Source organism: Scyliorhinus torazame, chromosome 11 (genome assembly GCF_047496885.1).
Source record: "Scyliorhinus torazame isolate Kashiwa2021f chromosome 11, sScyTor2.1, whole genome shotgun sequence".
Lineage (NCBI taxonomy): Eukaryota > Metazoa > Chordata > Chondrichthyes > Carcharhiniformes > Scyliorhinidae > Scyliorhinus > Scyliorhinus torazame.
Genome location: NC_092717.1, coordinates 216,942,113 through 216,967,692, shown reverse-complemented (window position 1 = coordinate 216,967,692; position 25,580 = coordinate 216,942,113). Strand labels below are relative to the sequence as shown.

The 25,580-nt window shown below is 49.1% G+C and overlaps 1 protein-coding gene across 4 annotated transcripts in view; it reads left to right on the top strand.

Annotated features, from left to right (window-relative positions):
• Positions 1-25,580, top strand: part of dennd3a (DENN/MADD domain containing 3a) — a 198,225-nt gene that overhangs the window by 142,370 nt on the left and 30,275 nt on the right. For all 4 annotated transcript variants that reach the window (XM_072468310.1, XM_072468309.1, XM_072468312.1 and 1 more), the window contains 5 exons: positions 14,090-14,219; positions 14,648-14,746; positions 20,715-20,854; positions 23,648-23,808; positions 24,440-24,582. In XM_072468310.1, coding sequence (XP_072324411.1) covers positions 14,090-14,219; positions 14,648-14,746; positions 20,715-20,854; positions 23,648-23,808; positions 24,440-24,582 — 673 coding nt within the window. The remainder of the gene's footprint in view (positions 1-14,089; positions 14,220-14,647; positions 14,747-20,714; positions 20,855-23,647; positions 23,809-24,439; positions 24,583-25,580) is intronic.

Below are 25,580 nucleotides of genomic sequence, written 5' to 3'. Positions count from 1 at the left end.
GCTGAAGCCTTAGGTGGCGCCTTCTTCCCCTCCTGCAACAGTAACAAGTCTGACACTCCAAAAATGGCCACCTTAATGCCCAGAATCCCTGACATCATTTTAAAAAAGGAGACCCAAAAATCAACAAACTTGTGGCAGGACCAAAACATGTAAATGTGGTTTGCCGGCACCTAAGAACACCACTCACACCTATCCTGGTCAAGTGCGTCCTATGTCCACTGTGAACTATATCAAACTTAACCTTGCATAAAGGAAGTGAAGTTAACCTTATGAAAAGCCTCACTCCACGCACCCCCTCGCTCAAATACCAAGCCCAACTCACCCTCCCACTTCCTTGCTTCCAACGAAGCCTTCTCCGCCCAGAAGTGTCTGAGATCCTTCCCTCCCCGAGCTCATCCAAGGTCAGAACCCTATCTTTCAGTGAAGGCTCCGGCTTCAGGGAAACAAAGGAAGCTCCTTACGCACAAAATCTCAGACCTGCTAGTACATTCCCTCTCGGGAGCTGATACTTCTCTAAAATCTCTTCAAGCCCAGCCAACCTACCCTCCAAAAACATATCCTCTCCAACCCCTCCCAGCGGCTCAATTGCTCAGGCAAACAACAACGGGGTAGTGGACACACCTGCTTCGTACCCCTGTTCATTTGAAAGTACCCCGGGCTCAGGGCATTAGTACGGACACTCGCAGTGGGGGCTCTATACAAATGCCCTAACCCAAGATATAAATTTTGGCCCACAACCAAATCACCCCATCTCCCGATAGGCAGCCTGCCACCTCAGCTGGTGAGCTAACAAGCTGCTGGCCTTCTCCCCATACTCAGAAAACATCCCCATCGAGTGACAAAGTTGGCTCACCGCCTTTTCCTTTGAAAAGGTACCTTCACTCATCCCGATCAAATGCCTTCACCGCGTCCATCAAGATAATCACCTCTGGCTCGGCCACTGAGGAGGGCGACAGCACCACATTCAAGAGTCTCCTTATATTAGCTGAAAACTGTCGGCTCTCAACAAACCCTGTCTGCTCCTCCGAAATCACCCCTTGCAGACAGGGCTCCAAACGAGTTGCAAACACCCTAGCCAACAGCTTAGCGTCAGCATTTAACCGAGTAATCGGTCGGTACGTGGTATCCCCCCCCCCCCATAATTAGCTAATGGAGATCAAGATCGGGAATAGAAACCAGTCCCATCTTAATAGATTATGAGTCATCGCAATTCGGCACATACACATTGACCAACACCACCAGTATGCCTGCTAACACCCCACTAACTATTATATACCTCCCTCCCGAGTCCGCCATAATGTTCACCACAGAAAAAGCCACGCTCTTGTTAATCAACAGAGTGGGCCGCTTGTCCTAGCATGAAAACTTGACTGAAATACTTCCCCCACCCATCCTTTCCGCAGCCTTGTTTGGTCCCTAATTCTCAGATAGGTCTCCTGTAGGAAGACCTCATCAGTCCTCAAAGTTTTCAGATCGGCAAATACCTGGGACTTTTACCTGGTCCATTTAACCCCCTCACATTCCATGTAACCAACCTGACGGGAGGTTCTCTCTTTGCCTCTTCCCCCCCCCAACACTTTGTTACTGTAAAAAAAACAATAGGAACCCCCCCCCCCAATAAGTAGCCAACTGTAGCCATCTCCCCCACTCCGCTCCCGTTAACTAGCCAAACTGCTAGCAGGGTAACCCCACCTAGGGTAAAAATCCCAAGTCTTTCACACAATAGATTAATAAATAGCCCCCCCACCCCATACCCAACTTTAATGTCAAACATTATAAGAAGAAAACAGAGAACCACACCCAAATTCTCTCCCTCAAACAGTTCTAACAAACAATAACAACCCACAAATTCACCCAGATACAAACCTCAAAACAACCAGGTGCCCTCTCTAACATTACAGCCATTGCACACAAAAATACACAAACAGGTGAATTCAAGAATGATCAAACAAAAAAGATCATTGTCCTACAACCTTTCAGTTCTCCCCAATCAGTATTTCTTAACAATTTCATTTTCTTCCTCTGCCGCATCAAAGTAGAAATCGCTGGGCGGGATTCTCCCGCAACTGGCCGGATGGCCTGACTCCAGCAAGGTCCAGGGCCCTCTTTTCATGAACGGTGAGGGGGAGCCCCTCCACGAGGACTCACCTAGCCGGCCTAAAAGCCAGGTCCCGCTGTGATGGACCATGTCCATTTCACGCCGGCGGGACTGGCCAGGAAACAATGGCCGCTCGGCCCATCGGGGCCCGGAGAATTGCCGGGGGGTGTGGGCGCTGCTAACGGCCCCCGACCGGCGCGGCATGATCCCCGCCCCTGCCCGAAAACCGGCACCGGAGAATTCAGCAGCCTGCGTCGGAGCGGCACGGCGAGATTCACACCGCCCTCCAGGGATTCTCCGACCAGGCGTGGGGGGTCGGAGAATCCCGCCCTCTGTCTCTGAAGGTAACTCAAAGAGGAGCCGGGTGCACCATCCCAAAATGAACATCGCTCTTGTAGAGGGCAGCCTTGGCCTTATTAAATGCTATGTGCCTTCTTGCCAACTCTGCCCTGACATCTCGATATATTCGGATGAGATAGCCCACCATTCTACAGTCTTGATTGTCCTTCGCCCATCTCAGGACTCGTTCCTTATCCAGGTACCTATGGAACCGGACAATAATAGCCCGTGGTGCCACCCCTGATCAGGGCTTCTGCCTCAGCGATCGATGGACCCGGTCCAAGTCAGGAGGGGTTGGAAAGACCCACTCCCAAACCAACATGACAAACATCTTTGAAATGTTATCAGTGGCGCTTGTACTTTCCAGGCCATCTGGCAGCCCAACAATTCTTAAATTTTGTTGTCTGGAGTGATTTTCCAGATCGTTGACTTTGGCCTTTATCGCCTTCTGCTCTTCCGCCAACAGCATCATTTTGGCCTCCAAAGAGACAATCCGATTGCTGTGAACATTGAGCACCTCCTCTACCTTCTTATCGTCGTCCCCTGTGCCTCCACCCACTGATCCAACCTGTTAAGGTATCACAAATCGGTGCCCCCTCAATTACCTTCATCAGATCTTCAACAAATTCACCCTATGGTTCCCATGTGCGACTGCTCACCCCATAGCCACTACCGGAATTTGCCATTTGCCTGTTCTTATGGTCTCTTGCACATTCTGGCGTTGCGATAATCTTTAGGAGAAGATTCCAAAGCGAGTAATTGGAGTGGTGAGATTGGAAATACTTGGGCACGATTTTCCGACCTTGTTACACTCTCGCTCAAGCGCAACGAGGCTGGAGAATAGTGGGAGAGGCAGAAAATGCCAACTGTGCCAAGCGCCCAACAGTTTACGACGCAACCGGCCTGCTCCCATAGGCGAAATCGGGATCTCACCGTAGTGTAGCGAGAAACCAATTCTCACCACTTAAGCCCTATTTCCATACAGTTATTGAGAGTGATCCCATATCCAATGGCTTCCCGTCATTCATCGGTCTCCCCAGCAAGTGGTCACGCTAGCGCCAATTAGTACTGCTTTTTAAAAGCGTGAACCTGATGAAGGGCTTCTATGGGGAGCTGAGGACGTGAGTAGCCATCTTTGCTCACATACAAAGAGCCCCGGGGCAGTGGGCTTGCCACCCCAGTGCTTGACGGGGGGGGGGTAACCCTCGGCTGGGGATGGGGGACAGTCCGCAGGGATAGGCCATCATAGCAGGGGGGTGGCGCCGTCACGGCACCACCATGCCAATCTCTGGATCATTTTTACCAGATCTGGAGGCAACCCTGTCCCTGTCTGTCTGCCCCAACGAGCACCCATAACCCCCACCGATTGCCGAGGTCTCTTGGCAATCGCGTTTAAGTGAGCACTTCACACAACCCAAGTAGATTCTCACGTGTGGGCGGGCCAAGTCGCATGTGTGAATCATTGCCTAGTATCCCAATCAGACCGCGGAGCCAAGACACTGTGTTTGAACACTGCGGGAGGCAACACCACACACCAGCAGCCAACACCCGAACACCCCAGGCACATCTCCGGGACCATGTCCACGGTCAGAGGGTGAATGAGTGCCACGGGCCATCACCTGGTCCAGGTGACGTTATGAGTGGATGTATGGGATACAGGGTCTGGGGTCCGGTGAGGGGGCCCCCCTGTGGCTGGGTGTGTGTGAGCAGGGTGTACCGGGTTGGGGGCAGGGGGCAGGAGAGCGGTTCATGTGTGATGTGACACATACCCTGGGAGGGTGGGAAATGTGAGTGGGGGGCTGACAGACCAGGCCACGTCCTAAGTGAAGTGGGCAAGTATGAGGGCCTCCTTGGCCCTCCAGGCTTGCCAGACCCTCGCTGCTTCCGCCTGTCCTGCAGTCTTCTTCCTGAAACTTTCTCACTTTAAATTTGCCGCCTTGCTCTGCTCTTTATTCTTAACCACTGAACAGAATCTGTTCCAGATTCTTGTTCTTGATCCTGACCTTAAGTGGGGCTTTGTCCCCACTCCCTGCTTTCTGGACTTCCTTATATTTCCCTGGGAAATCGGCTCTCACAGCTACAGTCCTGCTCCTTCTGTGCCTCTTGGTGTGAAGGTGTGTTTCTGGGTCACCTAACTCTCTCTTTTCACCGTTATAGTTTTTCTTTTGTATTCCATCTTGCGCAGGCGCAGGACTCCCCTTAAATTGAAAAAAAAAATGGAAAAGAACAAATGATATATGTGCGCAGGGACGTTTACCAGCCTAACATCAGGAATCCCAACCAACTATGAATTGCAGCCTTTTGCCGGCTGACATATGCGCAGAACCTGAAAAGGAACCATCTGCGCATGCTTGCCATTTTCAGGGCCGGTGCACATGCAGAGACTGCTGAGGCCTAATGGGACTTGTAGCTCGCAGTCTCTGAGGCCCGATTTTTGTTTTTAAAGGTAAGTATTTTTTTTTCCTTCTGGGGTCTCTAGCAAATACAAAGATATCACAATTGATTGCATTGGAGGATAGGGAGACAGGATAGGGCAGCAATTATTGGTGAAGCCAGTGGATGAAAAAGACTTTAATGTAGAACAGGTGGTGGCATCTGTATCATGGGCAAGCAGGAGTTTATGGAGCCGGAATGATGGCAAGTCAACAGTGTGGGTATAAGAATATCTGGGGGCGTGTATCATGTTTCCAGCAGCAGAAAAGCCTGATAGAGGCAGAGATGAACAACATTGGAGAAGTGAAAGTAAGCAGACTTGAATAGGATGTAGGGTATGAAGCATTGACCAGGCAAAACACGATGATGAGGTTGTGCATTGTTTAATTTCCTGAGGCAAGTGTCTGATGAGTTGGGTAGCCAAGGAGTGGAACTTATTACAGGCACTTAAAATTATGATCACAACGTGTTGAGTTGAAGGATGTTGTGACTTCTCCAAAAAGAAATGTCAGGTAGGCAGCACAACAGCAAAGAAGTGATTGTGGAATTGAGATTGAGAGAAGCAGAGGAGAGTTGGATCAGAGAAGAGGTGAGACACGGGGATAGCTACCTGGAGGACTGCTGCAGAGGACTCTGATGTGTACTGATGGGCAGGTGTACAGAAAAAAGCTGATGCGTATCGTTATGAAATCCATTCTTGCGATGTCTCTGTGTGCTATGTAAGCTTGCCGTCTGTGGAGATTGTAACATTTGAAGTACATGGGGCGGGATTCTCCGATCGTCGATGCCGAAATTGCGTTTGGCTGGAGGATTTTTCATTTTCATTTCATTTTTCAATACCCGATTCTGACCAAATTGTGAGCGGCGTTGCTTTCGCGATGCTCTGCCCCCTCCAAAGCAGCGTACTCAGCGAGTAAATAGCACCACGTATCGATGGCCTCAGGACATTGCCTGAGGCCTGCCCCTGACTGGCCGAGTTCCCGACTGCGTGGTCGTGTGTACTATCATCAGTCGGGAACTCGCCGTGGTGGCTGCGGACTGAGTCCAGCGCCGCCACAGTCGGGCGAGCGGCTGGCGCCATGATACACGGCGTGACCGCTGCAGGCCATCGGCGTGCGCATGCGCGGCCATGGACATGGCAATGATTCGTGATGGTACTAGCCTGCAAAAGATTCTGGATACGCTTGGCATCTCTGGAGAGAAAATATTTCAAGTTGATGGCGTTCCATTGAACTGAAAAAAGGTAGAAAAGTAACAGGTTTGATGTTTGATGTCAGTGGAAGGGGAAGAGTAGGAAGAATAAAAGAGAACATAAGTGACAGGATATAAGGCAGGAAAAATTAAGTAGCCAAGGATTTATGTTGTAAAAGTAAGAGGGAGTGGTAATGGATACAGTAAAGAAATATTGGAAGCGATTCTCTGCTCCGACGGCAGAGGGTCGGCGCCGGAGTCAAAACGGGAGTGTTTCTCTCCGCGGTCAGCGCTCATTCCGGGACCCCATTCTGCGCCATACAAGTGGGCTAGCAGGAGCGCGACGGGAAGCGCGGCGGCGCGGCCTCAGAGCAGCGGCAGAGACGCGACGCCACGCAATTGATGCGTCGCTGCGTCGCACACAAAACGACGCGAGCGCACAGGCCGCCGATGGAGCAACATGGCGCCACGCTGAACAGCCCCCCCGGTTCACCGACCACGACCTGGAGACGCTCCTGGACGCCCTCGAGGAGAGGAGAGGGTGTTTCTGTACCTTGGACCCGGCCAGAGGGTCCCATCCAACGAGGTCTGGCGTCTGTGGACGGAGGTGGGCGTGGCCGTCAGTGCCATCGCGGTGACACTCAGGACTGGCGAGCAGTGTCACAAAAAGCTCACCGAGGGCAGTCAGGGTGGGTACCCAGCAATGTGCCCAATGCACAAACTCCCCCCCAACGTGTGACACCCAACCCTCCCCAGGGGGATGGTACAACCACAGCCATGATCTGCATGGCTGCAGCCACCCATGCAAGCTGCATTGGCCGTGGCCCCCCCCCCCCCCCCCAAGGAGAAGAACGACAATAACCAGCGACAGCATGCCTGAACCGGAGGGGGTGAACCTGACATGCGGCCTCTCACCGTGCACGAGCAGAGGGCACTGAACATAGCTGGTGCACCCGAGAACCGGGAGATTGCCCATGCTGAGATCGGGGATGCGCCACCAAGTGAGATCCCCTCTCCCCGCAGCCCTCTCCCCGCAGCCCTCTCCCCGCAGCCCTCTCCCCGCAGCCCTCGCCCCCCCCCCCCCCTTAACCTGTACCGCGACTCTCACCCCCCTGCACCTGCCTAACCGTGATGGTGTCGCAGGGCCACACGGTGACCGATCCAGAGCACCTGGCAGACACTGCCCGCATCCAGTGGCTGGACGGCCAGCTGACGCAGATAAACCGGGTGCATCAGGCTTACACCGTCCCCGGCCAGCGCCTGGGCGACCAGCCCTCGGGGACTCCAGCAGCGACGGGGAGGGCAGCTCCAACAACAGCCCTCCGGCCCAGTCCAGTGACGACACGACGACCCAGGATACCAGCACACAGGGGACAGACAGGCACGACATGACGACACAGGACACTAGCGCACAGGGCACAGACAGACATGAAAGAACACAACATGACGCCACCACGGAGGGGACTGACATATAGGACATGGCACCCCAGGGGACTCCTGACCGCAGGGGTTGTGTCACAGCTGTCCCCTGCACCCTCCGCCACCGCAGATACTCTCAGCTCAGTTGAACATTTTAGTTGTGAGGCTTCTGGGACACTAACTGGTGTGCACCACACAGCCGCTCCGGTACAGCAGGTGGAGGTAGGAGCAGCCCAGACGGGTCCTGGGTTCCTGGAGTTCCCCCTCCCGCACTTAGACCCAATGCAGTCAGGGACCCAGGGGTGTGAGAATGTGACGGCCGGTTTCCAGCACTTGCAGATGCAAGTGCAGGAGTGCATCCGCATCCTGGAGCAGGAAATGGTGCCGGTCATGAGTGCCACACAGGCCAACACCGCACGGGTGGTGTCCGCTGTGGAGACAATGGTGGCGAGGGTGTCGGGCATGGGACTGAGTTTGCAAGGCCTGGGGCTATCTGTGCACGCGGCCTCCGCGGCCCAGGACAGGACTGGCGTCTCACCAGCATTATGAGCCAGGGCCAGCTGAACATCACCGAGGCTCTCAATAACCGGTCTCAGCAGGCCATCGCTGAGAGCATCAGCGCATTGCCCGGGTGATGGACGGCGTTGTACAGAGCCATACAGGGATGGCGAATTCCCTGATCTCCATGGCTGCGAACGTCTAGACCCTGGTCGATACCAGCGCAGGCCTCCAGGACTGGCAGCGCCAGGTGATGGTGGTGCCCTGGGTGCTGGATCTGCCTGCACTCCCATCCTATGAAGAGCCCCGGGGACCACCGGGCACCCCGAGGGAGGAGGAGGTGGTGAGGCCCGTTCCGGCTCCGCTTGCAGCGGGGTGCCGGAACCCTGCGCCACCTCGGCCCCCCCCCCCCCCAAACCGGGTGCCAGGTGTGCCACCAGGTGGCCGATGTGGGCGACGGTCTCACGGCTCTGGAGTCTCATCCTGCACGCCCTGTCCGGGAGGTCCTCGAAGGACATGCGGGGCCGGTACACACGTTGTCGCACCATATGCCTCCCTGGTCGTGGCACACCCTCCTCCTCCTCTTCGTCATCCTCCTGCTGTGGCTCCCGCACGGCGTGGTGCTCCTCCTGCGCCTCTTGGGCGTGTGGCCCTGCGGCCTGGACGGCTTGCACGTGCCCCACTGCAGCCTGCTGCTCTACAACAGGCTCCGCCACCTCCCTGTCACGTCCGTGCTCCAGCTCCCACTGGGCCTCATGCAGGGCAGCAGCTCCCACCACCGCAGCCAACAACGCTGGAGGATGGCTAAATATTGTACGATCTGTAGTGGGTGGGAGTAGACAGGGTTTCAGCACTGGTATACCCCTCTCTGCCACCAGGTGCCATGGGCTACATGGCCGCCCCGGTTGCCGGCATGCGCTCCGCCCCTGGCCCCTCAATGCCCTGAGACCTGTCGGCCGTCCCCCTGTCAGGGCCACTGTCTGGTGGCACTGCGTTCACGGGGGGCTGCCGTGTGTGCCGCCCTGGACCTACCCACTGGTGGGTGCCACCAATTTGGTGGGAGGGGGGTCTGGCACACGCCAGGACGGCCGGGCCACCTGTGCTGGGACAGCGAACGGGTTGGGTGAACAGCCGCGTGTCCGCCGTCATGGGGTCTGGCCGTTGGATCCGCCCTGCCATGGCGGACCATGGCTGCCAGCAGCCTTTGTTGCCCCCACGGCTCCTTCCCCACCCCGGCCCCTCCCCCACCCCCACCCTCTCATGTGTGCCCCCCCCCCCTCCCCCCACCCCGGCAGCCTCCCCCACACTGCCCGCAGACACGGCCGTGCCGCTCCCTCTCCCGGACTCCCCACTCCCAATGCCGTCAAACCCCCCCCCCCCCCCCCCCCCCCCCCGGGGGGCCGCTCCACGCCGTCAGCCACATCTTCCCGCGGCGTCAGCCAGCACGACTAACAGCATGTTAGAATGGAGCCGGCGTGACCTCTGGTCACGTCGGTGGGACTTCTGCCCATCCGGCCCGGAGAATCCCTGCCCCATCGGAGAATCGCCACCACGGCTGTTTTTGGCGATTCTCCGTGCGGCCGGGAGCCATGCGCGGGCGCCCGTTTTGGCACGCATCGGAGAGGCTTCGCGCGATTCTCTGACCCGGCGGGAGGTTGGAGAATCCCGCCCAAAATGTTTTAGCTAGGTGAGGTGAGAATGACCAAATAGCCGCCATTGAATACAACGTGTAGGGATGAAGAAAGAAACAGCCAGCCCCCCCAAAAAAGAAACACAGCATACAAAATGATCAGGGGGTTGGATAGGGTGGACAGTGAGAGCCTTCTCCCGCGGATGGATATGGCTGGCACGAGGGGACATAGCTTTAAACTGAGGGGTAATAGATATAGGACAGAGGTCAGAGGTAGGTTCTTTACGCAAAGAGCAGTGAGGCCGTGGAATGCCCTACCTGCTACAGTAGTAAACTCGCCAACATTGAGGGCATTTAAATGTTTATTGGATAAACATATGGATGATAATGGCATAGTGTAGGTTAGATGGCTTTTGTTTCGGTGCAACATCGTGGGCCGAAGGGCCTGTACTGCGCTGTATTGTTCTATGTTCTATGTTCTATGTTCTCCGGGCTGTTTCGGCAGCTAGAGCCGAGTACTCTACGTTGCTCGGCTGCTCGCCCCCAGCCAAATGGAGGATTGGTGGCCATTTTACGCCCAATTTTCGGTCGTAAAACGTCACCGATGCCACGCTGGCATTGGGACATAGCCTCAGAATCGGAGAATCCAGCCCCAGATATTTCAATGCTGGTTAGATTTGTTCCTGCATTGTAACAAAACAGGATACTCTTGGGAATGTTTAATAGGTTACCAGTTTGGTCCAATAGTCAATGAACCGCAGTTCTGAGGCAGTTAATTTTTTTTCTTCAATTTAGAGTACCCAATTATTTTTTTCCAATTAAGTGGCAATTTAGCGCGGCCAATCCACCTACCCTGCACATCTGTGGGTTGTGGGGGCGAAACCCACGCAAACGTGGGGAGAATGTTCAAACTCCACACGTAGAGTGACCGGGGCCAGGATCGAACCTGGGTCCTCAGCGCCGTAGGCAGCAGTGCTAACCAGTGTGCCACTGTCGCCCTCCGTTTAAAAAAATAAATAAATTTAGAGTACCCAATTCTTTTTTTTCAATTAAGGGCAATTTAGCGTGACCAATTAACATTTGCACATACTTTTGGGTTGTGGGGGTGAGACCCATGCAGACACAGGGCAAATGTGCAAGCTCCACATGGACAGTGACCAGGGGCTGGGATCGAACCCGGGTCCTCGCGCAGTGAGGCAGCAGTGCTAACCACTGTGCCACCGTGCTGCCGCATGAGACATTCAATCAGTTTTTGATCGGAAGAGAAGAGTCTCAAACAAACATCAGTAGGAAATGTTGCTCTTATTAGCCTTAGTTTTATTAGCTCTAATTCTGTCACCTTTGCTCATGAGTCGCCAGGTATCTTTCTGATACCGCCACGTGGTTCAAGCTCAAGTAATGATTAATGCAGCACACCGCTTAGTAAATGTTAAATCAACGATCATTTATTATATATAGCAATAAATACTTATACAATAATCCTACTTCTAGACGATTACCTACCACTAAAGGCCAATACTTAACTTTGGTGATGGCCCACCAGGTCAGGGAAACGAATGGTCTATCGAATTGGGTCTGGCCTGCGGGATTCAAAAAGGCTGGTACGGGTCGATAGTCTGGAACACCTATCTGGTAGCGATCGCTGGAGTAAGACTTACTTGTTCTTTCGTCGAAGGTTCTCGAAGGTTGCGAGTAGGAGAAGAAGGGTCGATCTGAACTTGGCCCCTATTTTTATAGTCCCTAGAGGCTTCCTGCCTCTCGGGGCGGACCTTGACCCTGGTTCCAAGTGATTGGACTTGGTTCTAATCACTGGGTTCGATATGCTCCAATAATGGGGTAATTCCTTGATCGGGGGGTGGTCGTCCACCTTTCTTTGTCTCAGCCACTGATGGCGCCGAAAAGTCTGGATCGGCTTTCAATTGCTAATTAATAGCAATTGTTCCCGGGGATGGCTGATTAAAATGCAGATGGCTGAGTTGATGTGCTGTTAATGGTTGCAGGTATCGGTCTGGGCCGACTTCCCCAGAGCTGAATACACTGTTCTGCCTGCAGCTGTCCGTTTGAGTCCTGTTGGCTGATTTTCCCATCAGCCTCTTTCGTTCGTCATTTTAGATCGGGGTTTGGCCATTTTACTCGGGAATCAGCCATTTTAGGTGGCTACAGAAAAGATCCCAGCTAAGTTTAAAAAGCATGAAAAGGACTATAGTTAGCACAGTGGAGTGGACTCAGGGGAAGCCCTGGCAATTGAAGTGAGCTCAGGAGAAGCCAAGAGCCCAGAGTAGCAGAAGGTTGATGACTGTGTGCTGCGGACTGATGGGGCAGTAGTGTTCCGCTCGTCAGTGCTGAAGAGTTGAAATTGTGCTTTTAAGTTGATGCTCGAGTGTACTCGGGAGCCAGCATTTATTGCAAATCCAAATTCACCTTGAGAAGGTTGGTGGTGTACTGCCTTCTTAAAGTGCTGCAGTCCATATGGTGTAAGTATACCCACAGTGCTGATTGGAAGAGAGTTCCAGAATTTTGACCTATTGGCAGTACAGGAACAGCAATGGAGTTCTAATTGAGAAAGGTGTGTGGTTTAGAGGGAAACTTGCAGATCCCGTGCATCTGTTGCCCTTTTTTTTGGAAGGTGCCAGTTTTGCTGTTGAAAGAGTCTTGGTGAGTTGCTGCATTGCAAAAGGTATACACTGCAGTCACTGCGTGTTGTGGTGGAAGGAATCTATTAATTTGTGGATGGGGGTGCCAATCAAGTGGGCTGCTTTGTCCTAGATAATGTTGAGCTTCTTACTCACTGTAGAATTCCCTGCCAATGACTTGCTCTTATAGCCACAGTATGTGTACGGCTAGTCCAATTCAATTTCTTCTCACTGGAAATACCAGGAACTTGATAGTTGGGGATTCAGCTATGGTAATGTCATAGGGAGATGGTTGGAATTTTTTCTGGTTGAGGATGGTCGTTGCTTGGCACTTGTCACTTAACAACCTAAGCCAGAATGTTGTCCAGGGGCGGAATTCTCCGGTATCGGCGCGATGTCCGCCGACCGAGCCAAAAACGGCGCAAATCAATCCGGCATCGCGCCGCCCCAAAGGTGCGGAATCCTCCGCATCTTGGGGGTCCGAGACCTCACCTTGACGGGCTAGGCCCACGGCGGACTGATTTCCGCCCCGCCAGCTGACGGGAAAGGCCTTTGTTGCCCCGCCAGCTGGCGGGGAAATGACATTGCCGGGCAGCCCATGCGCGGGAGCGTTAGCGGCCGCTCACGGCATCCCCGCGCATGCGCAGTGGAGGGGGTCTCTTCCGCTTCTGCCATTGTGGAGACCGTGGCGAAGGCGGAAGGAAAAGAGTGCCCCCATGGCACAGGCCCGCCCACGGATCGGTGGGCCCCGATCGCGGGCGAGGCCACCGTGGGGCCAGATCACCCCGACGATCACCAGATGACCGTGGGGCCAGATCCCTTGGACCCCGGAGCCCGCCCGCGCCGCCTTGTCCCGCTGGTAAGGTAGGTGGTTCAATCCACGGCGGCAGGACAGGCATTCTAGCAGCGGGACTTCGGCCCATCCGGGCTGGAGAATCGCCGGGGGGGGGGGGGCGCCAACCGGCGCGGCGTTATTCCCGCCCCCGCCGAATCTCCGGTGCCGGAGAATTCGGCAATCGTCGGGGGCGGGATTCACGCCAGCCCCTGCCGATTCTCCGACCCGGCGGGGGGGTCGGAGAATCTCGCCCCAGGTCTTGTTGCATGTGGACATGGTGGAAAAATGTAATCTGTTCCAGGGATCATATAATCAGAAGGAAGTGTATAAATGAACTAAAAAGGTGCAGGTATGGGGGGACTTGGGTAAGCAGCCATGATTGATGCTTTGGGACTTTCAAAGGTGATGGTGCCTGGGAGAGAGGAAATGCCAATATTGGTTTTGAAATTACTTTGTCCTAAGAATGGAACCATGCAGGTGCAGACATGGAGCTGGAAGCTAGGGGGGAGGGATGGCAGATTAATTGTGTTAAACGCTGAGGAGAGAGACTTTGGAGGACAAGGAACGAAAATGCTTGACTATTAGCACAATAGTGGCAGATTTTAGTGATGTCTTTGCTTATGGACATTGGACTAGTTATGAGTGTTCTGTACACTTTCAATTCTGTGCTGAAATTGATCAAATTTGACTGAACCTTGTTTTAGAGAATGTTTTTTGTCACAAATATGCTGAATCCATATTATGCACTTTAAAAAAAATCCTTTTCACTGTAAATCAATAAATATAGAGAACAGGGTCATGAACATTTCAATGTTTAGGAATGCTAGAATTAATAGGAGTTCATAATATCAATGCCAGACCTAAGTATTTTTTCTAAAAGCTTGCCATCTGGACTATCCTCATTTCAATAATCTAGTGAATTATTGTGGAAGCCAATATTATCTCAATGTTTGCAAGACTTGAGCAGTGTATAGTTTGCCAACAAAGGGTGAATATTTTGGTGTAATTTTCAGGACCCACAGTACATTCAGCATGCACTGACCAATGTTCTGTTGATGGATGCTGTGGTTGGATGCATGCAGTCACCTCGAGCAATCTATGCAGCTTCCAAATTGGCTTATTTTGACCAAATGAAGAACATGGGTGAGTATAAGGAAATCTTTGTAATTTCTACTGACTTTTAAAACGGCCTTTTTGTACAGGCACTGTGGCCAACATTAATTGGTTATTACTGGTTGAAAATAAGTACAAATATTAGCCAATGTTGACTTCTTTAAAGACTATGGTGATAGCACAGTTGGAAAACCAATCCATTTTAATAACCAAAATTACAAAGAAATGGCAAATGCTCGATCTAAAAAATAATTCCTGAAATACACAGCTAGAACAATGATATTTAAGCAAAGATAGTTAATGGCCAGGATCATAGCGTTTTCATGTGTTCAGATTCAAAATATGTTCAATTTTTTTGTTTTCCCATTACGATGTTTGCTAATTTGCTGTTTATTGGCAACATTTTCTAATGCCGGACTTTTGTGCCTAATGTCAGTTGTATTGTGAATTTATTCTAGTGGTTCCGAAAACAACTTCAGAGACTTTAAAGCACAAAATAAATCCTTCTGCTGGTCAAACTAACCCTCAGGCTGTGAATGCACTCCTGTACACACCAGGTAATCAGTTGTTTTGGAAACTAGCATACAATCCATAAGTGTATTTATTCAATACCCTGGATCTTGCAGTGGTAATGACATTACTCCCCTGAAACTGAGAGTAAATGTATAGAATAATGTGGAAATTTAGATGTTGCTATTTGTGATTCTATGCTTCTCTAGAGCATCCGCTGCTCAGGTTCCCAGACTGCAATCAATAGGAAACTATGAATTGATTTAAACTTTGACTCTTCGATTAGCTGCAAAAGTGTTTGAGAATTTACACCATTGTTGAATGTTAATCCCCTCATCGTTTATTTCACTATCTGAAATTAAAAGTGAAGGGTCAAGCTTTTAGTTCATTAGTTGGTTCCCTGTGAGAATACTTCAGTTCGGTTAGCTGTTTACCTACTTGCTAACATCACTGCTCCTGCATCAGCCATGCTGTTCCTTGCTTGTATTAGTGTCCATTCTTGGGACCACGCCAGAGTCTAGTGAATTTTGGTAAATTATCACTAGTGCATTTGCAATTTCCCTAGCCATCTCTTTAGCACTTTGGGATGCATTCCATCAGGGCCAGGAGACTTGTCCTATCTTTAGCCCCATTAGCTTGCCCATCACTACCTCCTTGGTGATAACAATCCTCTCAAGGTCCTCACCTGTCATAGCCTCATTTCCATCAGTCACTGGCATGTTATTTGTGTCTTCCACTGTGAAGACCGACCCAAAAAACCTGTTCAGTTCCTCAGCCATTTCTTCATCTCCCATTATTAAATCGCCCTTCTCATCCTCTGAAGGACCAATATTTACCTAGCCACTCTTTTTTGTTTTATATATTTGTAGAAACTTTTACTATCTTTTTATATTCTGAGCAAGTTTACTCTCATAATCGATCTTACTCTTCTTTATAGCTTTTTTAGTAGCTTTCTGTTACCCCCTAAAGTTTTCCCAGTCCTCTAGTCTCCCACTAATCTTTGCTACTTTGTATGCTTTTTCCTTCAATTTGATACTCTCCCTTATTTCCTTAGATATCCACGGTCGATTTTCCCTCCTTCTACCGTCCCTTCGCTTTTGTTGGTATAAATCTTTGCTGAGCACTGTGAAAAATCGCTTGGAAGGTTCTCCACTGTTCCTCAACTGTTTCACCATAAAGTCTTTGCTCCTAGTCTACCTTAGCTAGTTCTTCTCTCATCCCATTGTAATCTCCTTTGTTAAAGCACAAAACACTAGTGCTTGATTTTACCTTCTCACCCTCCATCTGTATTTTAAATTCCACCATATTGTGATTGCTCCTTCCGAGAGGATCCCTAACTATTGAGATCCTGAATCAATCCTGTCTCATTACACAGGACCAGATCTCGGACCGCTTGTTCCCTCGTAGGTTCCATTACATACTGTTCTAGGAAAACTATCGCGGATACATTCGATAAGCTCCTCCTCAAGGCTGCCTTGACCGACCTGGTTAAACCAATCGACATGTAGATTAAAATCCCCCATGATAACTGCTGTACCATTTCCACATGCATCTGTTATTTCTTTGTTTATTGCCTGCCCCACCATAATGTTACTATTTGATGGCCTGTAGACTACTCCTATCAGTGACTTTTTCGCCTTACTATTCCTGATTTCCACCCAAATGGATTCAACCTTATCCTCCATAGCACCGATGTCATCCCTTACTGTTGCCCGGATGTCATCCTTAAATAACAGAGCTACACCACCTCCCTTACCATCCACTCTGTCCTTCCGAATAGTTTGATACCCTCCGATATTTAACTCCTAGTCGTGACCATCCTTTAACCATGTTTCAGTAATGGCCACTAAATCATAGTCATTCACGAATATTTGCGCCATCAATTCATTTACCTTATTCCGAATACTATGAGCATTCAGGTAAAGTACACTTATGTTGGCTTTTATACCTCTGTTTTGAATCTTAACACCTCGATCAGTAACCTCTCCTAAGTTATATTTCCTCTTAACTTTTCTCCTAATTTTCCTTGTCGTTGAACCCATATCTTCATGTAACAACCTGCCGCATCGCTTACCATTTATGTTTTTACTTCCCGTTTTATTCCTTTTAGTATTACTGGGCCTATTCACTGAGCTCCCCTCAGTCACTGCACTTGTACTGTCGCCCTTTTTGATTTTTGGCTATGGCTTCTCTGCCTTACACTTTCCCCTTTACTGCCTTTTGTTTCTGTCCCTGTTTTATACTACCTTCCAACTTACTGCATCGGTTCCCATCCCCCTGCCACATTAGTTTAAACTCTCCCCAACAGCTCTACAAACACCCCCCTAGGACATCAGTTCCAGTCCTGCCCAGGTGCAGACCGTCCGGTTTGTACTGGTCCCACCTCCCCCAGAACCGTTCCAATGTCACAGAATTTGAATCCCTCCCTCTTGCACCATCTCTTGAGCCACGCATTCATCCTCTCTACCCTGACATTCCTACTCTGACTAGCTCGTGGCACTGGTAGCAATCCTGAGATTACAACCTTTGAGGTCCTACTTTTTTAGTTTAACTCCTAGCTCCCTAAATTCAGCTTGTAGGACCTCGTCCCGTTTTTTTACCTACATCGTTGGTGCCTATGTGCACCACGACAGCTGACTGTTCACACACCCCCCCCCCCCCTCCCCCCCCCCCCCCCACCAGAATGTCCTGCAGCTGCTCCGAGACATCCTTGACCCTTGCACTAGGGATGCAACATACCATCCTGGAGTCTCGATTGCGTCCGCAGAACCGCCTGTCTATTCCCCTTACAATTGAGTCCCCTATCACTATAGCCCTGCCATTCTTCTTCCTGCCCAGCTGCGCAGCAGAGCCAGCCACGGTGGCATGAACCTGGCTGCTGCTGCCTTCACCTGGTGAGCCATCTCCCTCAACAGTATCCAAAGCGGTATATCTGTTTTGCAGAGAGATGACCGCAGAGGACACCTGCACTGCCTTCCTACTCTTGCTCTGTTTTTTGGTCACCCATTTTCTATCTCCCTCAGTACCTTTCACCTGCGGTGTGACCAACTCGCTAAACGTGCTATCCACGACATCCTCAGCATCGCGGATGCTCCAAAGTGAGTTCATCTGCAGCTCCAGAGCCGTCAAGCGGTCTAACAGGAGCTGCAACTGGACACACTTCTTGCACGTGAAGGAGCCAGGGACAGTGGACGTGTCCCTGAGCTCCCACATCGCACACGAGGAGCATGACACTGGTCTGAGATCTCCTGCCATGTCTTAAACCTTCGGTTAACTTCAACAATTACAATTTCCCCCCCCCCCCCAAAATAAAAATAAATAAATAAATAAACAACAAAGAAAAAAAATACCAATGAAAAGAAAACAGAAACACTACTTACCAGTCACTTACCAGGGATAAAAAGCACTTCCTACCCACCCAGCTTCGAATTCCCACCTAGATTCAAATTCCCAAACTCACTCTTTACTGTGTCTTCTCTGGCTCACTGGGAGAACTCGCTGGGAGTGAGTTTACAAGTTGCTCTTTCTAAATTGTCCTGAATTGACTCCCCTCCCCACCTGCTTTTAGATCAAGGTAGATTTAAGTGACTGACACTTAACTGCCAACCAGTTATGTGAGTGGGTGGGGCAGCCCTTGTTAACCTACACTGCACAATTCTAGCTTAATTTAAATTAATTTTAAACTCCTGAAATTTAAAAGGAGCTGCCTTACTGATTTGATTCAATTCCCACCAGGATTCAAATTGCCAAACTCACTCTTGGTTCTGTCTCACTCTGGCCGTGTCTTCTCTGGCTCACTGGGAGAACTCACTGGGAGTGAGTTTACAAGTTGCTCTTTTTAAAGCTTCATGGCTTCTGGCTTCGAACATTTACCATGACGACATCATTCTAAACCTTAAACTATGTATGCTCAATGATAAACTTAGTGATATCGAATCTAGGATGGCATGATGGCAGGTTTATTCCCTAGGACTCACCAAAAGAGCATGCAGCACTAGCCAGTGCCTGCAACAGACCAGGGCATTTTCCAGATGTTAACTTCAACAAGATTGATTGATCTGACTGTTTGCCAGCAATGTCTTAAAATTGAATTGTTTTACTCTTCAGACTGTCTTCGTTGCTCTTCATAAATTAGAGCAGTATTTTTTAGGGACAAGTAGAGGAACTGCTGAAATCTTAAGAAAATCATGTTATAAAGATATATAATAGCTTTAATGTATTGGGCCTTTCTTAAAAACCTTCTCACTCAACAGTCTATCACCAAAACTCAACCCATTAGGATTACCAGCTGCCCTTCAGTCTCTTTCACTTTTTAGAATATCCACCCCAGAGGGTCTTGCTGCGGATCACCCTGTGGATCTAAGTCAGCGACTTGCTAGAAATTCCTCTCCTAGCTTCTGAACAAGAGAGAGCATGACCTCAAAATATGCATCAGTGAAAAAGTTGTGGGGGGGGGGGGGGGGGGGGGGGGGGGTCGGCACTATTGGGAATGGCATATGTATGGCATATTTAACAACTTTTTGCGCAACCATTATGATGCCTCTGTCACTCTCTTCCGCAATGCGGGCTGATCCCCGGACCCTTTGCGGACCATTTGCCCATCTCTACAGGCAAACCCCCCCCGGAGCTGTGTCGCATCTCGCAGGTGTTTGGATGTCGGTTGCTGCGTGTGTGGTGTTGCCTCCTATAGTGTTCAGGCACAGTGTCCAGGCATCAAGGTGCATTTGGAATGCTAGGCAATGACTCCCACATGCTACATGGCCCGCCCTCCCACGGGAATCCTATTGGCTACTCACCTCCTCGGCTCCCCACACAAGCTCTTCTGCCAGGTTCATGTTTTTCGAAAGGAGTACTAATCAGCAACAGCGTGAGCACTTGCAGGGGAGCCTGCTGAATGACGGGAGGCTGTTGGATGTTACACTCTCAATGATTGTATGGAAATGGACTCTTCATTGAAAAAGTTCAATGATTTCACTTGCCTCTCAGCTCAGATTTTAACATCTATTTATCTTTAATATGCACTTTTTTCTTTGGTCAAATATGTTTACATTATATACACCATATTTAAGGACACATTTTGGATCAATTTGCGTTACCAGATAGTATAAATTTTATACAGTGATATGACTGTTAGGTAGATTCAAACATTTGGCGCATAACTACCAAGTGGAAGAGGTAAAACAGATGTGTGCTGAAACAAAAGGATGGATAACATTATTTGTCTCAAATCAGGTGTTATTTTTTTCAAACAGGTGTTTTTTAAAGCCATGTTAGACTTGAGGCATTGAAATGAAAGAATTACCAGGGGCGGGATTCTCCGCTACCCGGCGGGGCGGGGGGGGTTCCGCCGTAATGGAGTGGAGGGAACCACTCCGGCGTTGGGCCGCCCCAAAGGTGCGGATGTCTCCGCACCTTTAGGGGCCAAACCCTCACCTTGAGGGGCTAGGCCCGCGCCGGAGTGGTTTGCGCTCCGCCGGCTGGCGGGAAAGGCCTTTGGCGCCACGCCAGCCGGGGCCGAAAGGTCTTCGCCGGGCGACCCATGCGCGGGAGCATCAGCGGCTGCTGACGTCATCCCCGCGCATGCGCAGGGGAGGGGGGTCTCTTCTGCCTTCGCCATGGTCTTCACTAGAAAAAGAGTGCCCCCACGGCACAGGCCCATCCGCGGATCGGTGGGCCCCGATCGTGGGTCAGGCCACCGTGGGGGCACCCCCCGGGCCAGATCGCCCCGCGACCCCCCCAGGACCCCGGAGCCTGCCCGCGCCGCCTTGTCCTGCCGTTCAAAAGGTGGTTTAATCCACGCTGGCGGGACAGGCATTCCAGCAGCGGGACTTCGGCCCCTGCCATCTCTGGTGGCGGAGACTTTGGGACACGGCGGGGGCGGGATTCACGCCAGCCCCCAGCGATTCTCCGACCCGGCGTGGGATCGGAGAATCCTGCCCCATGTTTCTGCTTGAGTTTGCATTTTTTTAACAATCTGTCGATACTACACTGAATTTTCATACTTTACTGTGCTAGGTCCTGCGGTACATCAAGGAGAGGATGAGAATACAAAACCGAGACTGTGGTGCGCATTAAGTGAAGGAAAAGTAGTGCTTTTCAATGCAACAACCTGGTCCATTCAGCAACATTGTATTCAAGTAGGAAATTCAAAATTGGTGAGTTGTTGGGAAAGAGGGCTGGTTTGAATATTTGTGGGTATTAGAAGCAAAGTTTAAATTAAGCCTAATTTGTGTTTCTGTACTTGTGTGCTAAGAAACGGTTAAAACTTAATTAGCTTCATGTTTCTGTACTTGCATGCCTATGGGGTTTGGTTTCACTTCAAGCTATGCCTGCATTATATTTGAGGTTTTAGGATGTGAAAGAAATTATAGACTTTATTTTTAAAAAACTAATCTGTTAATAACCCTGGTTGGGACAGCAAGTTAGTAGTAAACTGGAACCAGCGAAGCTGGACACAAGGAAGGGAATTGCAAAAAGCAGATTCTGCAAAAGAACAGAAACTGTCAGTTCAGGCAAGACAATACCAGGATGCAGAAAAGATGTCCCAGAAGCTAAAGAAATAAGGAATGAGAGTTCCAGGACATAAAGGAATAAATAACTGGAATATGAACAAGATACAGTTCACTGAAGTTAAAGAAAGGGTCAGAGAGAGGCTCCCAGTTAAAGACCGAGCTGAAAGGTACAGACCTGTGGAAGTATGCGAGCAAGAAGCAAAACATCTGAAGTAATCGTAAAGTTACAGCCTGTGATGCAGTGGTGTTCTGGGTATCTGAGATTGTGTGGAAGCTTGAATGTGCGTGGCAATCCAAGGCAGAGGAATACTGAAAGGAGGGATTGAAATCCTGGAAGTGGATTCTTGGTAAAGGCATGCAAAAGAAAACGTTGTTTGGGGAAAGATTCCAAGTCTGTTCTTTGTGAGGATAGTTTGGAAACACTGAAAATGCTTGTGTGGAAGTCAGCTCCAGTTAGCTCAATGTGACAAGATCTCTGAAGGTATATTGGGAGTGTATTATGTTTAATCTTATTTTATAAATTTGGGGCAGCACGGTAGCATTGTGGATAGCACAATTGCTTCACAGCTCCAGGGTCCCAGGTTCGATTCCGGCTTGGGACACTGTCTGTGCGGAGTCTGCACATCCTCCCCGTGTGTGCGTGGGTTTCCTCCGGGTGCTCCGGTTTCCTCCAACAGTCCAAAGATGTGCAGGTTAGGTGGATTGGCCATGATAAATTGCCCTTAGTGTCCAAAATTGCCCTTTGTGTTGGGTGGGGTTGGGTGAGGTTACTGTGTTATGGGGATAGGGTGGAGGTGTTGACCTTGGGCAGGGTGCTCTTTCCAAGAGCCGGTGCAGACTCGATGGGCCGAATGGCCTCCTTCTGCACTGTAAATTCTATGTAATTCTATGTTTTAAAAAAAAATGTTGTATACTTTTGTTAAACGTTAATTGGCAGCCCTGCGACTCTGTTCATCCACTTCTCGAAACCAAAAATAAAGTTATAATCTATTGAGCCGGGTCCATCCTGGGATCTGACCACCCAGTAGTAACATCAGCTGAGATCGTAACAGAGTTCAAAAATCTTTTTAAAAATTGAGGGGGCATTAAAGGCAGTGAAATACAATTTGAAAAAGAATTTGGGAAAATGCTGCACCATCAATTGATGGTGCAAAAGGTTCTAAGCTGTTCAGATTACCTGAAGGATGCATTTGAGTGTCCTTGTTTATTGAAGGCTTTATACAACCTTCTAAACTGGTGTACAAATCGACCTCGCGTAAAAGTCAACTCTGTGCTTTTTCACCTGAAACACCATTGTTTTTGCCTCTTATAAATGTCTACCCTGTGTTTTCAGTTGATCTAAATCCAAACATTTCAGAACCAAAGTATAACCTCTGCGGTTACATCAAAAACCTAACTTCATCATTCATGAAAAACGTTACATTTGTCGTATTCTGTCCTTTTCCAACTTGTCAATGATCAGTTTTGATTTCTTGGGGAAGGAACGGACAGATTGAAGAAGAGGAACAAATAGTGCACATGGAAACGAGATGCAAAGGCCAATGTACAGAGCGAACATTAAATAAATTAATGCCTGGGCCTTGCATCAATCATCGCCCTCTGCTTTTCCATGGAAGTGATGGGAACCTTGGGCCTTGCCACTTGGGCCCTTACAAGTGCAAATCCCCTTGCACCATGGGCTAATCCTGGGGCTCAAATGGCTGCCTTTCCCTTTTCTTCCCTGGGCAGCATTGAAACTGCAGGTCAGGATGGTACTGCTGTTTCCTCTCTTGGGTTGGTTGAGGTAGGTTCTTTAGTAAAAGCAGAAATAGACAATAAACAGTTGGTGTGGACACTCCTCCTCCCATATCATGTGGATTCTTGTGGGTGCTCCAGGTGGGTGTGTTTTAGATGGAAGAAAGCCCCTCAAAAATATCACCTCTATAAAAGTTAACCCCTTGCAGTTTGTCTAAACAAAATAGTTTTACAAATGTGACTTTTACAGGGGTATATTCAGGAAGTCAAATAATGGGGTACATTTCAGAAGTAATTAGTTTCATGCTATCGTCAGGTAACATTTGCAATGGTGTGTGAGATTTTGGAAACTATACGGTTAAAATCTGACTTGGGTAAGGCTGCAAAATGGGCAGTTGCATCTGCTGAGTACCTGATGGAATTTTGCAGCCTCATTCTCTAGAATGAAATTCCTCTGATGTGAACAGTGTTGAAAACATTGCAAAGTAATTGAGCAGGGAGGGAGAAAGGCTAATCCTGCAGATATGATAAAAATGATTAAATTTCATTAATGCCAAAAATTATATTATGAAATATGGTCGAACTTGAACAAAATGTATTTCCTTGGACATGTCTTCCTGTTTAACAATGCTGTAATGAATTATGCTACAATGCAATATTTCTAGTAATTGACATTGGCTGAAATTAGTCATTTATTTTCAGAATTGTATGTTGGGAGTGGAGTTCAGCCAAGTTTGGGTTGGTTCACAGGACTCCTCTATTTACATTATCAATACTCGCAGCATGTCCTGCAACAAACAACTGACGGAACACTGCACCGATGTAACTGACATGGTCCTTGAGGATCAGGGCTCAAAGCTCAGGTATGGTACTTGGAACAAATATGTTCTTACTGACTGTATGTGTTAATGGTGAATATGGATGATTCCTGATTCCTTTTCGTTATTTGTTTCTGTTAACATGCGGGCAGTTGTTTGGGAGTTGGTGGGAGGATGGGATTGTTGTTGTTGATATGGTGATTGATAATATATCCGTTACTGCTTATTGTTTATTGTTGGTGGGTGCAAATTTGGGAGAAAATGTGAAAAAGGAGAAGAATAAAAATATATATTTTTTAAAAAGTATGTTCTTACTGCCTAGAAATTGATTTTCGAGCTTTGAAATTTCAATATTTGAAGATAATGGGTGCGATCTTGCGGATATTCATGCCAGTGGGATCTTCCGGTCCCACCAATGGCTCATCCCAGAGGCGTGGGCTGGAATCAATGGGGAACCCCATTGACGGTGGCGGAAGTAGAAATTCCCGCTGCTGGCCAGTGCCGGATGCCCTCCTGCTGCCAAGAAACGCTGCGGGAAGGCCAGAAAATCTCGCCTTCTATCCGAATAATGCATGAATTTATACAAGATGTCAAAGTATTTTCATAAGCATGTGTTGATCAGTTTGTGTTAAATAATTGACATTTCATTGAACTGCAAATTCTCCTGTGTTTCTAGTCAAAAACAAGTGCATTCATGCAGTCTAGATGGAAGAGTCATTTGCTGGGATGTGAACACATTAGAGATAAAGACAGATTTTCAGTTGCCCAATTGTCACAAGCTAACTGCCATTAAACTTCACAATTCTACGCTCTGGTGTTGTGAGTATTAATAATACTTTTATTTTCTCTGAACTTCTGCAGTGTTTTGCATCAAGAAAAATTGAGGATACAGATAATATGTTTCATTAACTGCAGAAAAGATCCTTGTATCTAATCAGATGCATTTTCACAACCTGTTTTATTTAACAATTGTACGTTGCTTTTTATTTTAACATCCATTTAAAATTGTGATGATGGGATATTTTGTTACAAACTATGCTTTACATGGTTTCCACTTAATCATAAAATGGTTGCAGCTCAGAAGAAGATCATTTGGTCTGTCAAGCTATTGCTGGCTCTCTGCAAGAGAACTTTAGCCAGCCCCACTCCCGTTCCCTTTAATCCTGCAATGTTTTCCTCTTAAGGTACTTTTGAATACTGCAGTTGAATTTTCCTTCTCCAATTTTTCAGGCATTGCATAAATACTTTAGCTACAAGAGCAGGTCATACAGGCTGGGAATTCTGCAGCAAGGGTGGCACAGTGGTTAGCACTGCTGCCTCATAGCGCCAGGGACCCGGCCTTGGGTGACTCTGTGGAGTTTGCACGTTCTCCCCATGTCTGCATGGGTTTCCTCAGGGTGCTCCGGCTTCCTCCCACAGTCCAAAGTTGTGCAGGTTAGGTGGATTTGTGCAGGTTAGGTGGATTGACCATGCTAAATCCCCTTTAGCGTCCAAAAGGATAGGTGGATTTATGGGGATAGGTTATGGTCCTGGGTAGGGTGCTTTTTCGGAAGCTTGGTGCAGACTCAATGGGCTGAAAGGCTTCCTTCTTAGGGATTCTATCTATTTCTCATTTAAATAACTCTGCTCCTAACTGCCACCACCTACAAGGCACAAGTCAGGAGTGTGATGGAATATTTGCCTGGATGAGTGTAGGTCCAACAACACTCTGGTAAGACCATAAGACATAGAAGCAGAATTAGGCCACTCGGCCCATCGAATCTGCTCTGCCATTAATCCTGGCTGATATTTTTCTCATCCCCATTCTCCTGCCTTCT